The sequence below is a fragment of the Monodon monoceros genome, unplaced genomic scaffold (assembly GCF_005190385.1).
Source record: "Monodon monoceros isolate NGI ecotype Baffin Bay Population unplaced genomic scaffold, NGI_Narwhal_1 Super_Scaffold_15, whole genome shotgun sequence".
Taxonomy (NCBI): domain Eukaryota; kingdom Metazoa; phylum Chordata; class Mammalia; order Artiodactyla; family Monodontidae; genus Monodon; species Monodon monoceros.
Window position 1 is genome coordinate 41,024,714 of NW_021703771.1, and position 13,448 is coordinate 41,038,161.

Sequence of the window (13,448 nt, forward strand, 5' to 3'; positions counted from 1 at the left end):
GGATAAACCCAAAGAGAAACACGCCAAGACACATATTAATCAAACTCTCAAAAATTAAATACAAAGAAAAAATATTAAAAGCAGCAAGGGAAAAGCAACAAATAACATACAAGGGAATCCCCATAAGGTTAACAGCTGATTTTTCAGCAGAAACACTGCAAGCCAGAAGGGAGTAGCAGGACATATTTAAAGTGATGAAAGGGAAAAACCTACAACCAAGATTACTCTACCCAGCAAGGATCCCATTCAGATTCAATGGAGAAATTAAAACCTTTAAAGATAAAGCAAAAGTTAAGAGAATTCACCACCAAACCAGCTTTACAACAAATGCTAAAGGAACTTCTCTGGGCAGGAAATACAAGACAAGGAAAAGACCTGCAAAAACAAACCCAAAACAATTAAGAAAATGGTAATAGGAACATAAATATCAATAATCACCTTAAATGTAAATGAATTAAATGCTACAACCAAAAGACATAGACTGTCTGACTGGATACAGAAACAAGACCCGTACATATGCTGTCTACAAGAGACCCAATTCAGACCTAGGGACAAATACAGACTGAAAGTGAGGGGATGGAAAAAGGTATTCCATGCAAGTGGAAATCAAAAGAAAGCTGGAGTAGCAATTCTCGTATCAGACAAAATAGACTTTAAAATAAAGACTACTACAAGAGACAAAGAAGGACACTATGTAATGATCAAGGGATCAATACAAGAAGAAAATATAACAATTGTAAATATTTATGCACCCAACATAGGAGCACCTCAGTACACATGGCAATGCTAACAGCCATAAAAGGGGAAATCAACAGTAACACCGAAATAGTAGGGGACTTTAACACCCCGCTTTCACCAACGGACAGATCATCCAAAATGAAAATGAATAAGGAAACACAAGTTTTAAATGACACATTAAGATGGACTCAACTGATATTTATAGGACATTCCATCCAAAAACAACAGAATACACTTTCTTATCAAGTGCTCATGGAACATTCTCCAGGACAGACCATATCTTGGGTCACAAATCAAGCCTAGGTAAATTTAAGAAAACTGAAATTGTATCAAGTGTCTTTTCTGACCACAACGCTATGAGACTAGATATCAGTTACAGTAAAAAAAACTGTAAAAAAAATACAAACACATGGAGGCTAAACAATACACTACTAATTAACCAAGAGATCACTGAAGAAATCAAAAAATACGTAGAAACAAATGACAATGAAAGCACAACGAACCAAAACCTATGGGATGAAGTAAAAGCAGTTCTAAGAGGGAAGTTTATAGCATACAATGCTACCTCAAGAAACAAGAAAAATCTCAAACAATCTAAACTTACACCTAGAGGAATTAGGGAAAGAAGAACAAAAAAACCCCAAAGTTAGCAGAAGGAAAGAAATCATAAAGATCAGATCAGAAATAAGAAATAAATGAAAAAGAAATGAAGGAAACAACAGCAAAGATCAATAAAACTAAAAACTGGTTCTTTGAGAAGATAAAGTTGATAAACCATTAGCCAGACTCATCCAGAAAAAAAGGAAGACTCAGATCAATAGAATTAGAAATGAAAAAGGAGAGGTAACAAATTACACTGCAGAAATACAAAGGATCATGAGAGACTTCTACAAGCAACTATAGGCCAATAAAATGGACAACCTGGAAGAAATGGACAAATTCGTAGAAAAGCACAACCTTCCAAGACTGAACCGGGAAGAAATAGAAAATATTAACAAATGACAAGCACTGAAACTGAAACTGTGATTAAAAATCTTCCAACAGACAAAAGCCCAGGACCAGATAGCTTCACAGGCGAATTCTATCAAACATTTAGAGAAGAGCTAACACCCATCCTTCTCAAACCCTTCCAAAATATAGCAGAGGGAGGAACACTCCCAAACTCATTCTACGAGGCCACCATCACCCTGTTACCAAAACCAGACAAGGATGTCACAAAGAAAGAAAACTACAGGCCAATATCACTGATGAACATAGATGCAAAAATCCTCAACAAAATACTAGCAAACAGAATCCAACAGCACATTAAAAGGATCATACACCATGATCAATGGGGTTTATCCCAGGAATGAAGGATTCTCTAATATATGCAAATCAATCAATGTGATACACCATATTAACAAACTGAAGGAGAAAAACCATATGACCATCTCAATCGATGCAGAAAAAGCTTTTGACAAAATTCAACACCCATTTATGATAAAAACTCTCCAGAAAGTAGGCATAGAGGGAACCTACTGCAACATAATAAAGACCATATATGACAAACCCACAGCCAACATCGTTCTCAATGGTGAAAACCTGAAACCATTTCCTCTAAGATCAGGAACAAGGCAAGGTTGCTCACTCTCATGACTATTATTCAACATAGTTTTGGAAGTTGTAGCCACGGCAATCAGAGAAGAAAAAAAAATAAAGGGAATACAAATTGGAAAAGAAGAAGTAAAACTGTCACTGTTTGCAGATGACATGATACTACACACAGAGAATCCTAAAGATGCTACCAGAAAACTACTAAAGCTAATCAATGAATTTGGTAGAATAGCGGGATACAAAATTAATGCACAGAAATCTCTTTCATTCCTATACACTAATGATGCAAAATCTGAAAGAGAAATTAAGGAAACACTCCCATTTACTGTTGCAACAAAAAGAAAAAAATACCTAGGAATAAACTTACCTAAGGAGACAAAAGACCTGTATGCAGAAAACTATAAGACAATGATGAGAGAAATTAAAGATGATACAAACAGATGGAGAGATATACTGTGTTCCTGGATTGGAAGAATCAACATTGTGAAAATGACTCTACTACCCAAAGCAATCTACAGATTCAGTGCAATCCCTATTAAACTACCACTGGCATTTTTCATAGAACTAGAACAAAAAACTGCACAATTTGTATGGAAACACAAAAGACCCCAAATAGCCAAAGCAATCTTGAGAAAGAAAAACAGAGCTGGAGGAATCAGGCTCCTGGACTTCAGACTATACTACAAAGCTACAGTAATCAAGACAGTATGGTACTAGAACAAAAACAGAAATATAGATCAATGGAACAGGATAGCAAGCCCAGAGATAAACCCACACACATATGATCACCTTATCTTTGATAAAGGAGGCAAAAGTATACAATGGAGAAAAGACATCCTCTTCAATAAGTGCTGCTGGGAAAACTGGACAGCTACATGTAAAAGAATGAAATTAGAACACTTCCTAACACTATACACAAAAATAAACTCAAAATGGATTAAAGACCTAAATGTAAGGCCAGACACTATCAAACTCTTAGAGGAAAACACAGGCAGAACACTCTATGACATAAATCACAGCAAGATCCTTTTTGACCCACCTCCTAGAGTAATGGAAATAAAAATAAACAAATGGGACCTAATGAAACTAAAAGCTTTTGCATAGCAAAGGAAACCATAAAAAAGACAACCCTCAGAATGGGAGAAAATATTTGCAAATGAAGCAACTGACAAAGGATTAATCTCCAAAGCATACAAGCAGCTTATGTAGCTCAATATCAAAGAAACAAACAACCCAATCCAAAAATGGGCAGAAGACCTAAATAGACATTTCTCCAAAGAAGATATACAGGTTGCCAACAAACACATGAAAAGATGCTCAATATCACTAATCATTAGAGAAATGCAAATCAAAACTACAGTGAGGTATCACCACATACAGGTCAGAATGGCCATCATCAAAAATTCTACAAACAATAAATGCTGGACAGGGTGTGGAGAAAAGGGAACCCTCTTGCACTGTTGGTGGGAATGTAAATTGATACAGCCACTATGGAGAACAGTAGAGGTTCCTTAAAAAACTAAAAATAGGGCTTCTCTGGTGGTGCAGTGGTTGAGGGTCCGCCTGCCGATGCAGGGGACATGGGTTTGTGCCCCAGTCCGGGAAGATCCCACATGCTGCGGAGCGGCTGGGCCCGTGAGCCATGGCTGCTGAGCCTGCACGTCCGGAGCCTGTGCTCCGCAATGGGAGAGGCCACAACAGTGAGAGGCCTGTGTACCACAAAAAAAAACAACTAAAAAAAACCCTAAAATTAGAACTACCATATGACCCAGCAATCCCACTACTGGGCATATACCCTGAGAAAACCATAGTTCAAAAAGAGTCATGTACCACAATGTTCACTGCAGCACTATTTACAACAGCCAGGACATGGAAGCAACCTAAGTGTCCACTGACAGATGAATGGATAAAGAAGATGTGGCACATATATACAATGGAATATTACTCAGCCATAAAAAGAAACGAAACTGAGTTATTTGTAATGAGGTAGATGGACCTAGAGTCTGTCACACAGAGTGAAGTAAGTCAGAAAGAGAAAAACAAATACCGTATGCTAACACATATATATGGAATCTAAAAAAAAAAATGGTTCTGAAGAACCTAGGGGCAGGGCAAGAATCAAGACACAGATGTAGAGAATGGACTTCAGGACACAAGGAGGGGGAAGTAAGCTGGGGCAAAGTGAGAGAGTAACTAAGACATCTATACACTACCAAATGTAAAATAGATAGCTAGTGGGAAGCAGTTGCATAGCACAGGGAGATTAGCTCTGCTTTGCAACCACCTAGAGGGGTGGGATAAAGAGAGTGGGAGGGAAACGCAAGATGGAGGGGATATGGGGATATACGTATGCATATAGCTGATTCACTTTTTTATACAGCAGAAGCTAACACAACATTGTAAAGCAATTATACTCCAATAAAGACGTTGAAAAAAAAAAAAGAAAGGGCAACGATTGCAAATTTTCTTTTCTGAATTGAGTATTTGTATGCAGAAGAGAGAGAGAGATTAGCCCAGGGTAATGGGAAACAGGAAAAAATGCTGTGAGCACAATTTTGTAGAAAACGGAATAGAGTATAGTAGATTTTTTTTTGGTTCAATCCCTATTTGACCACCAGGTGGCTATTTGGAGTGTGCCTTGAGATGAAGGAAGCATGTGATGGGAAGCTATGAGCAACCTGCTGGACCCCCAAAGTGATTTTAACTTCAAGAAGGCCCAGGATTCTGAAACAGGGTTACGTAGAATAAAATAACAGTACTGGAAGAAAAATATTTTTTTCAAATAATAACAGAAAAATCAAATGTAACAAGTCTTTTTGTTAAGGTCTATCAAATTTGCTTTAATAAATATTTTTTAACAAAGTATTTTAAATTTCGAATTTCGGGTGTGTACTTGATAAGATAAATATTCCTGAGTTTGTTACTTAATTTATCTGGGCTTCAGGGGAGAGTACAAGGCCAGGTATAAAACAGGAACTAAATGAATGCTGTTGAATGAAAAAATGTACAAATAAACAATTAGGGAGTTAGACTATGTTCCAATCTAATTCTCAAAAGTACAATTCTTAGTTCAAATTTAGGGTAAAAATGAGGACAATATTTAAATTTTCCTCTTAGTCTATTCATCCAATTCTTAGAAGACAGAACTGACTTGAGACCAAAAAACCAACAAAAGAATCAAATTCTCTGCTATAAGGGCAAAAACATAAAACGACTGTATAAACCAGCACTGACCAAAAGAAATATCATGAAAGTCACATACATAATTTAAAATTTTCTAGTTGTCACATTAAAAAATGGTAAAAATAGGTTAAATTAATTTTAAAATATTTTCATTTAATCCAATACATCAAAAACTACCCTTTCAACATGTAATCAATATAAAAAATTACTGATAAGGTACTTTATATTCTATTTTCCTATTAAGTCTTTGAAAGCAGTATGCATTTTACATTTATAGCACATCTCAATGAGGTTGCAAAATTTTTAATGGAAACAAATTAGTTAAAATTAAACGAAATTTAAAATTCCATTCTTAGATGTATAAGCCAAATTTAAAATTCTCAATAGCCACATAGCTAGTGGCTACCATACTGACAGGACAGGTATAAACAACTAAAATATATTCTAATTTTCACCTCATTGCCAGTCACATATGTTACTGTTGTGTTTTCTTTAATACACATAAATTTACAGTGAACCATTCATACATATTCTCCAGTGAGAATGTGCATTTTTACAAGATAGCTTCCGAGTCTTTGCATACAGTCTGTGCTGTGAAGGTAACTGGGTTATAAAGATTATGTGAACAAATGAACTGTAGCAAGCACTAATCCACTGAGCCAACCAAATAGAAAACACAAGTAGACATCACATTTGGGATGGGATATAATATAATCCCAGAGTAACATACAGAGTTTCCAATAGCTAAAAAACCTTTTCTAATTTTAGCTTCTTTTTAAATTTCAGGTATAAGCTTTGTGAAAACTGTGAAACCACAAAGCAGTCTCAATAACTGATGACTAGTTTTAAAGTTTCTCTGTTTTATATAAATATATAAAATAGAAAGGATAATAAGAAAATAAAGATTAACAGGTATAGAATTCAATGTATTCCTCTGTCAGTAAAAAAATTTCTATACTTGTACCATAGAATAAAACGTAAGAGTTAAAGTGCATGTGTCCTTACTGTTACCGTTTTACCTCATGTAAAGCTTTTGCCTCCTGTAAGTTTTGTATGCTGACTTTGAAACCATAAGTATTGTTTAAAGATGGTCCATCAATCTGGGAAGTGTCTTTCTTTGGAGTATTTACTGCTGCACATTGATTCTATTAAAAAAAACACAGAGCCAGAAAAAGATAAATAAGCAATTATTTCCTTTCTTTTGATTACTTATTTCTGCTTAGACAACATACTTTATGTACTTAGTAATACACAATAAACTAGCATCATCTCTTTAGATCCAAGAAGAAACTTAAGTATTTTATTAGCATTTTTTTTCAGGCTAGTAATTCAAGATGCTAGAACTGTATATATGTAGAAATATCTGATATAATCTGTAAGCCAACCATAAATTGATTTTTGAGTTTACAAACCCAAAATATTGAAAATAATAGTCTTGTAGAGAGTTGACATTTTACCACAAGGACATTTATCTTGACTTTTCTTGGAAGTATGACAAGCAAGCAAGCAAGCAAGCAATGTATCTGCAACTAGTTTGGCTAAAGTTTAAAGAAGATTTGAAATTGTGGGGTTTTATTTTACCCTAATACAACATGTATCTGAAAGATAAACTAAAGCGTAAATAATTTTCAAGGGGTTAGAAAGAATAGAATCTATTTTTTTTTTAAATATTTTTTTCTGATTTCCACATCCATTAACGATTTTCCCCAAAGTGTTGATTTATGTTCACAATACACTCGTACTTGTTTTTAATATATATGACTCGTAATTCAATAATACTGATTTAAAAATGAAAGTTTTAAAAAGCATTTGTAATCTCAAAATAAAAATACTAAAATATATTTTATGTAGTTAATGATATTTATGAGAAGTGACCAATACAGAAGTGATCACTATCATATATTTCTAAGGATACATGTCTAATGTATACTTTTTTCACATAACCATATATTTCCAGGTTAAGTATTACCACAATTTTTAGTATTTGAATAAAGACATTTATGATTTTTCAGAGTTTCAGTAGTAAATAATGTTGCTTTCCTTTGCTACTTAGTAAAATGAACTGAAAAATCAATAATGTTATATTTGAGAAAAAAGTAATAAACCAAGAAAAAGGATATATTTTTGGTGGGATCAAAAATCACTTACTTGAGCTCTGCTGTCATTGGATTGTTCTGATTTTGCCAGTAATCAGTTAATGTATTTGTATCCTCATAATCCACATTTTGGCTATCATATTCACTTTCTCTGTAATATTTGTATTTACATATAAGAATCTTTTAGATCCCAACAACAAAAAAAACTTTAAAAAAAATTAGGCAATTTCTTGTTGTCTCAAAGATATGTAAATAAAATGATGCAAAAATATAATAAATTAAAAAATCGAGACACAAAGTTATCAATTATCTAACTGAAATCTAAGAATAAGAATGGATCTTATCCACTGATCTTTAAATATGTTTAGCATAGTTACCTTTGCTTGTTTTAAGAGTACTCTTCTAAAAGCGTCAGTGTTACTTCCTTTCTTATGACTCAATTTCTGGGTTTTGGGTTCTGTAGAAAGAAATTTTATATTTAACATGCATATCAAAATTGCCTGCTTCTGTGGGGTTTTTTTGCTTGTTTTCTTGTTGTTGTTGTTTTTCCAAACTCTTAGGTACCGTTCATGAGTACTGTCCTATAAATTCCTCACAAAGACCTCATAATTTAAAAATGAAACTAATTCAAACCTGGGTTCCCCACACTAACTTTTAAAATTTGTATTAAATAATAACATTTAGATTTTAATTATTGATTTTTATACCTAAGTTATTATCCTAGGGAATCACTTAATCCATTTATTCACTGATTTATCAAGTATTTATGATGATGAGGAAAAGACAGTACCCTTGTGGGGTCTAGAGAGAAAATCAGACATTCATCAAATATCAATACACACAGAAAAATAAAATTATAACTGGGGTAAGTACAACAAAGGGGAATATAATTGGTAATTTTTAGCCAGGGAGATTAGGAAGGCTTTTTTGAGCTAAAATCGTAAGAAAGAGTAGGAATTAACTAGGAACAGAGTGTGGATTTTCCCTGATTACTGAGCAAAAAAACCTGGAGACTGGTTAAGGGTGAATAAGAAAGCTAGGGTAGAAGCCCAGGTGAGAGACGAGGGCTTGGTAGTGGCAGAGACAGAGGTAGAGAGATCTGGGTAATTTAGGAAACAAAGAAGTGTGGAAACCACAGGATGGGCAGTGAGGCAATCAGGTGAGTATTATAAATAAATCCCTTGTTTCTGACCTGTGTAACTCAGTGACAGAGAAATGGTGGTACTATTCATTGAAATAAGGAAAAATGAAAGAGGACCAATGGTTTTCAATGTGCGGGCATGTATGTGTATGCATAAAGTGTGCTATGTGGTTGGTGGTGAATGAATGCAGTGAGATCACAAATTAAGTTAAAAAAATACTGACCTTGTGGTGGCTTTGAGCATTCAAGTAGAAATGGCAAAGGCAGCTGGATATAGTGTTCTGGAGTTTAAAAGAGGGTTCTGAACTGGAAATTTAAATTTGTGTTATCTATAGTAATCCTGTGGGCAGGAATTAGGTCATACAGGGAAAGAACATAGAGAGAGAAAGCTTAAGGCTAAGCCTTAATAAACTCCAATATTCAGATAATAACTGAGAATGTGAGATAAGCTTCAAAGGAAAGCAAGTAGGAAGAAACAGAGGAGCAGGGGAAAAGCTAAGGGGAGAAGAAGCTCAAAGAAGGAAGGTGTGGTCAGCAAGACAATGGCTGCTTAGAGGGCATGTGATAGGAAGACTGAAAAACATCCATTAGCTTTAGCTACCTGAAGGTTATAAAGAATCTTTACAAGAGCCATACTGGCGGGATGATGGGGGCACAATGCAGTTTGGAGGGGGTTGAGAAATGAGTAGAAGGTAAAGAAATAGAGTTGTCAAATTGGAGAAATCTTTTAAGAAATTTGGCTTTAAAGGAGAGAAGCAGAGAAAAAAGACCAGAAGCCGGCAGATGTAAGGTCAAGGCAGGTGTTTGGGTTTTTTTCTATTTCAAAGGGTGGGAGAGATTTGGGTATATACCAAAGCCAATGGGAAAAATCAAGTTGAGAAGAAGGTAAGGTTTCTGAGAGGGCTCCTATATTTTACCGAGAAGGCAAGAACACAGGATGGAAGTAGATGTAAGTATATTTCACAGCAGAAAGATAAAGAAGTTTCCAGGTGATGATGTCCTTCCAAGACATGATAAAATAATAATCTCTCATTACCTGAGCTAAAATTTCATTTAAAAAGCTCTGATTTTCATTACATAGTCTATTGAAAAGCTTTATGGAGGCTTTCTGTTACTTGTAAAACTTACCTGTTGACAAAGGGCTAAGGCCAGTTGCCTCAGGAAGCCTTTCCACAAGTTTTCTCTGTATGATTGGTGTACTATGAAGGCAAAGTGACTCACATATCCCAGTTCTTGTCCTAACATTAATTGGGGATACCACTAGAGGTTCCTGAGGCTCACTGCAGGGGCTTTTCTGTATACCATCTTTTACAGGCTTTAAGAAGTCCTCAATAGTCAGAGAATGTATGTCCTCTACTAGTGATGAGGGTCTGTCACCTCCATTTAATGTTTTGGAATCTGGTGATGTTGCTTCTTGCCAAGGGGGAATCACTGGAGAATCAGGGGAGCTATAACCAACACAATAGTCATCATCATCATCCTCTTCTTTCTCAGCATCATCTGCAGAAGCAACTGGTGGCACCATCTGACTTTCACTTGCAGTTCGACTGCATTCTGTGGTTGGTGCTTGTAAAGCAATCTGAGAATTATCAACATCTTCCTTGGTATGTGCTGTAGTGGGGAGTATGTGTGCAGTTGTATCCATTTTTGGAGGCACTACAGGTTTGTCATCTGGATTAACTGAGGAGCTGAAGTTGTCATCAGATTTTACAACTCCAGTTAGCTCCTTTTTAGACAGTTTCTTGGAACGTTCATATTCTTCTTTGGCTTGAAGCCATGCTTGAACCAGTTGTCGACTTGGGGCACATTTGCAAGGCATAATCACAATTTTTTTATCTTCAACCATTTTATGGCTATTACTTGACCCTTTATTGACAATTGGTTGGCCATTGTGAGGGGGTGACCCAGGTCTTGGATTTTGAGTCATTGCTGAGAATGCTGTTTTCCATAGACGAAGTCCTTCCAAGGAAAAGTCTCCCTCAAACTCAGCCAGATCATTTGGAAGTCGTGTTTCTACTATGAGAAGCCGTCCACCGATCTCCCTATAAACAATATATTTTAGAACAACTGTTTTGCCTCAAAGAGCAATTACCAAAATATTTAGCTCCTTAAGCTAGATATTTTTAAAAGTTCCTTTTGGAGTCTTAAAAATGCCACCTTTCTTCCCTTTCCACACCCTACCCACCCCCTCCAACACACACATTTTATGCAGGTACACTCTATCTTTAGTCTCAATATGCTTTTCCTCACAGGTATATGACTACTAAATTAACTTCCTTCAGAAGGTATCCTCAATACCAGGGAAAGAAGGTATTTGTTTTTGTCTGAAGTGTCCAATGAAGCCTTCTTTTCTTCAAGGAGATGGTACAAATTCATCAGAGTCCTTTCCTCTACTGATCTTAAATAATTTTCCACTGTCACCACATTAGGATAAAAACAATGGAAGAGTTTATCATCTGAGACTATATCCCTGGATTTTATCTATAGCCTCTTTCTACATTCTCTACTCTCTGTACATAGTAGTTCAGCAAAGCCAGTCAGTTCAAACAAATCTTTGTACCCTATCAAATTCCCTTAAATATTACAAAAAATTATATACAGTTGAGGTAAACTACCATAATTCTTTCTTCCCTTTACATGACAAGGTTTAATACTAACATAAGAACTTAGGAGTTGGCAGAGCCCACATAATTTAAGTGCTACTAATGTATGTGTATGTGAGGAATCACTAATTAAAAGGTAACATGGTCTAGTTTCCAACAGTTATTATAAATATTAAGCTAAACCTCTCTCCTTCTCTAACATATCCATTGGTACTATTTCTGCCTTCTGCAGCAACATAACTCTACTTTTTCTTCTTCATGGTATCTCTTTCATGGATATGAAGATAGTCTTAGTTTCTTCAGTTACTTCTCATAGGGCATGATTTCCCAAATGACCTGGTCATTCTCTAGATAAAACTCAATGAACTGAATTCTTGTTTTCTGATTGAAGCTGAAGGAGCAGCACCAGAGTTACCACATTTCCTTTTCCCCTTTACATGGAAAGATTTTGGCCCCTACTATTTAACTCCATAATCAGGATCTAACACCTTCCCAACACCCACCTTGCAGCTTTATGAAAAATTAGAAGCAGGATTATTGCTATTGAAGGAAATGAGTACACGTCATGTGACTATACCCAATTCTAATATTAATAATACAGAGATCATAATGAAGTAAAAAATAGCAAAAATTGCTGAGGTGTGGTAAGTTCAGTTTCTTGAATACTGTCAGCAGCATGCTAATTGCTACAGCTCATGTTGTAATTAATATATATGAAGAGCCTTAAATTTTTCAGTAATCCTACTTCGAGAGCTGTAAGTAAAAATTCCAAAATAGAAGAAATGCTTTATGAAGATGATACTAATCACATAATTATGTATAGTAGCAAAACAGAGAGCAACCTTTCTGTCCAGTAATAATCACATGATAGAGTATTATGCAGCCATTAAAATGATGCTTCAACAGACTCAAATTTAGAAAATGTTTACATTATAATGGTAAGTGAATCAATTTCAATGCAATATTGTGACTACAGTAAGAACATTTCATAAAACAAAATAAAAGCTATACTTTAAAAAAGTAAGAAAACACATTAAAATATTAATAGTGGTTGTTACTAGGTAGAGAAATGGTGTAATTTTTATTTCTTCTTTTATACTTCCTAAATTTTCTACAGTGAATACATAGTTTTTAATTTAAAAAAAAGATTGTTTTTCAAATATCAGGACTATCATCCTTTTATTTCAGCTGCAAAACAAGTGTCAAAGTTGGACAACAACTAATAGCAACACAGAGTAAATGACTAGCTCATGATAAATTAACTGGGAATTAAAAAGATGTGTAAGGCTGAGGAAGAAAATATAGATCAATGAAAAAATATACCATAATCATTACTGGTGAAGTCAAAGCCTCCAAAATAATGGAAACTAATGTCTAAGGATTATATATTCATATATTCTGGTAGTGAAATAAAAAGAAAGTTCCATTCATGTTAAAAGGCCACATGTGGGTACTGGGCAAAACAGAACAGCAAAACTATGTTTTAGGAAGTATGGGGGTAAGGTAGGGGGAGGTATTTTCTGCCCTTTACTTCAAGTCCTCAGAGGAAGGAACTTCTTCTACTCTATATTTCTGATGACTTTTTCTCACCCCTTTCTTAAATGGACTCCTGCAGAAATTACTGCCAATCTTCGGGTAAAAAGCCCAGCACTCACTGTCTCTTTCACTAGGGTCAGGAGCATGGTGGTGCTCAAGGTCAGTGCATACATGCAGGGTGGCCTCTTGCCTTAGTTGGCACTTCATATCTCTTTCCATCATTTAGGCTAAGCAGGGTCTGCCTCAGCAGTCCTAGCCATTCTTCTCTGCTTCTGACTGGATGTCTGAAATGAACTGCCTCTCTCTGCAACTGATTAGGAAAAGGGATCAAAGACACGGGGGCAGGACCAAAAGCCATCACTTAAACTTCCTGGATTAAGCCATGTTCCCCAACTGAGCTCTTATCAGATATGTTCTATATCTTGATGAAGCAGGCAGGACAGGATACCTACTTAACTACTGGTTTACAAATAGGCCAGTGCTGTTATTCCTTCAGATTTTGCTATTGGCCGTGTGTGTGTGTGTGTGTGTGTGTGTGTGTGTGTGTGTGTGTGTGTG

At 35.5% G+C, this 13,448-nt stretch overlaps 1 protein-coding gene across 4 annotated transcripts in view; it reads right to left on the minus strand.

Moving 5' to 3' along the window:
• REV3L (REV3 like, DNA directed polymerase zeta catalytic subunit) overlaps positions 1-13,448 on the minus strand; it is a 186,191-nt gene that overhangs the window by 63,741 nt on the left and 109,002 nt on the right. For all 4 annotated transcript variants that reach the window (XM_029223582.1, XM_029223584.1, XM_029223581.1 and 1 more), the window contains 3 exons: positions 9,880-10,793; positions 7,988-8,067; positions 6,534-6,659 (listed from right to left, as the gene is read on the minus strand). In XM_029223582.1, coding sequence (XP_029079415.1) covers positions 6,534-6,659; positions 7,988-8,067; positions 9,880-10,793 — 1,120 coding nt within the window. The remainder of the gene's footprint in view (positions 1-6,533; positions 6,660-7,987; positions 8,068-9,879; positions 10,794-13,448) is intronic.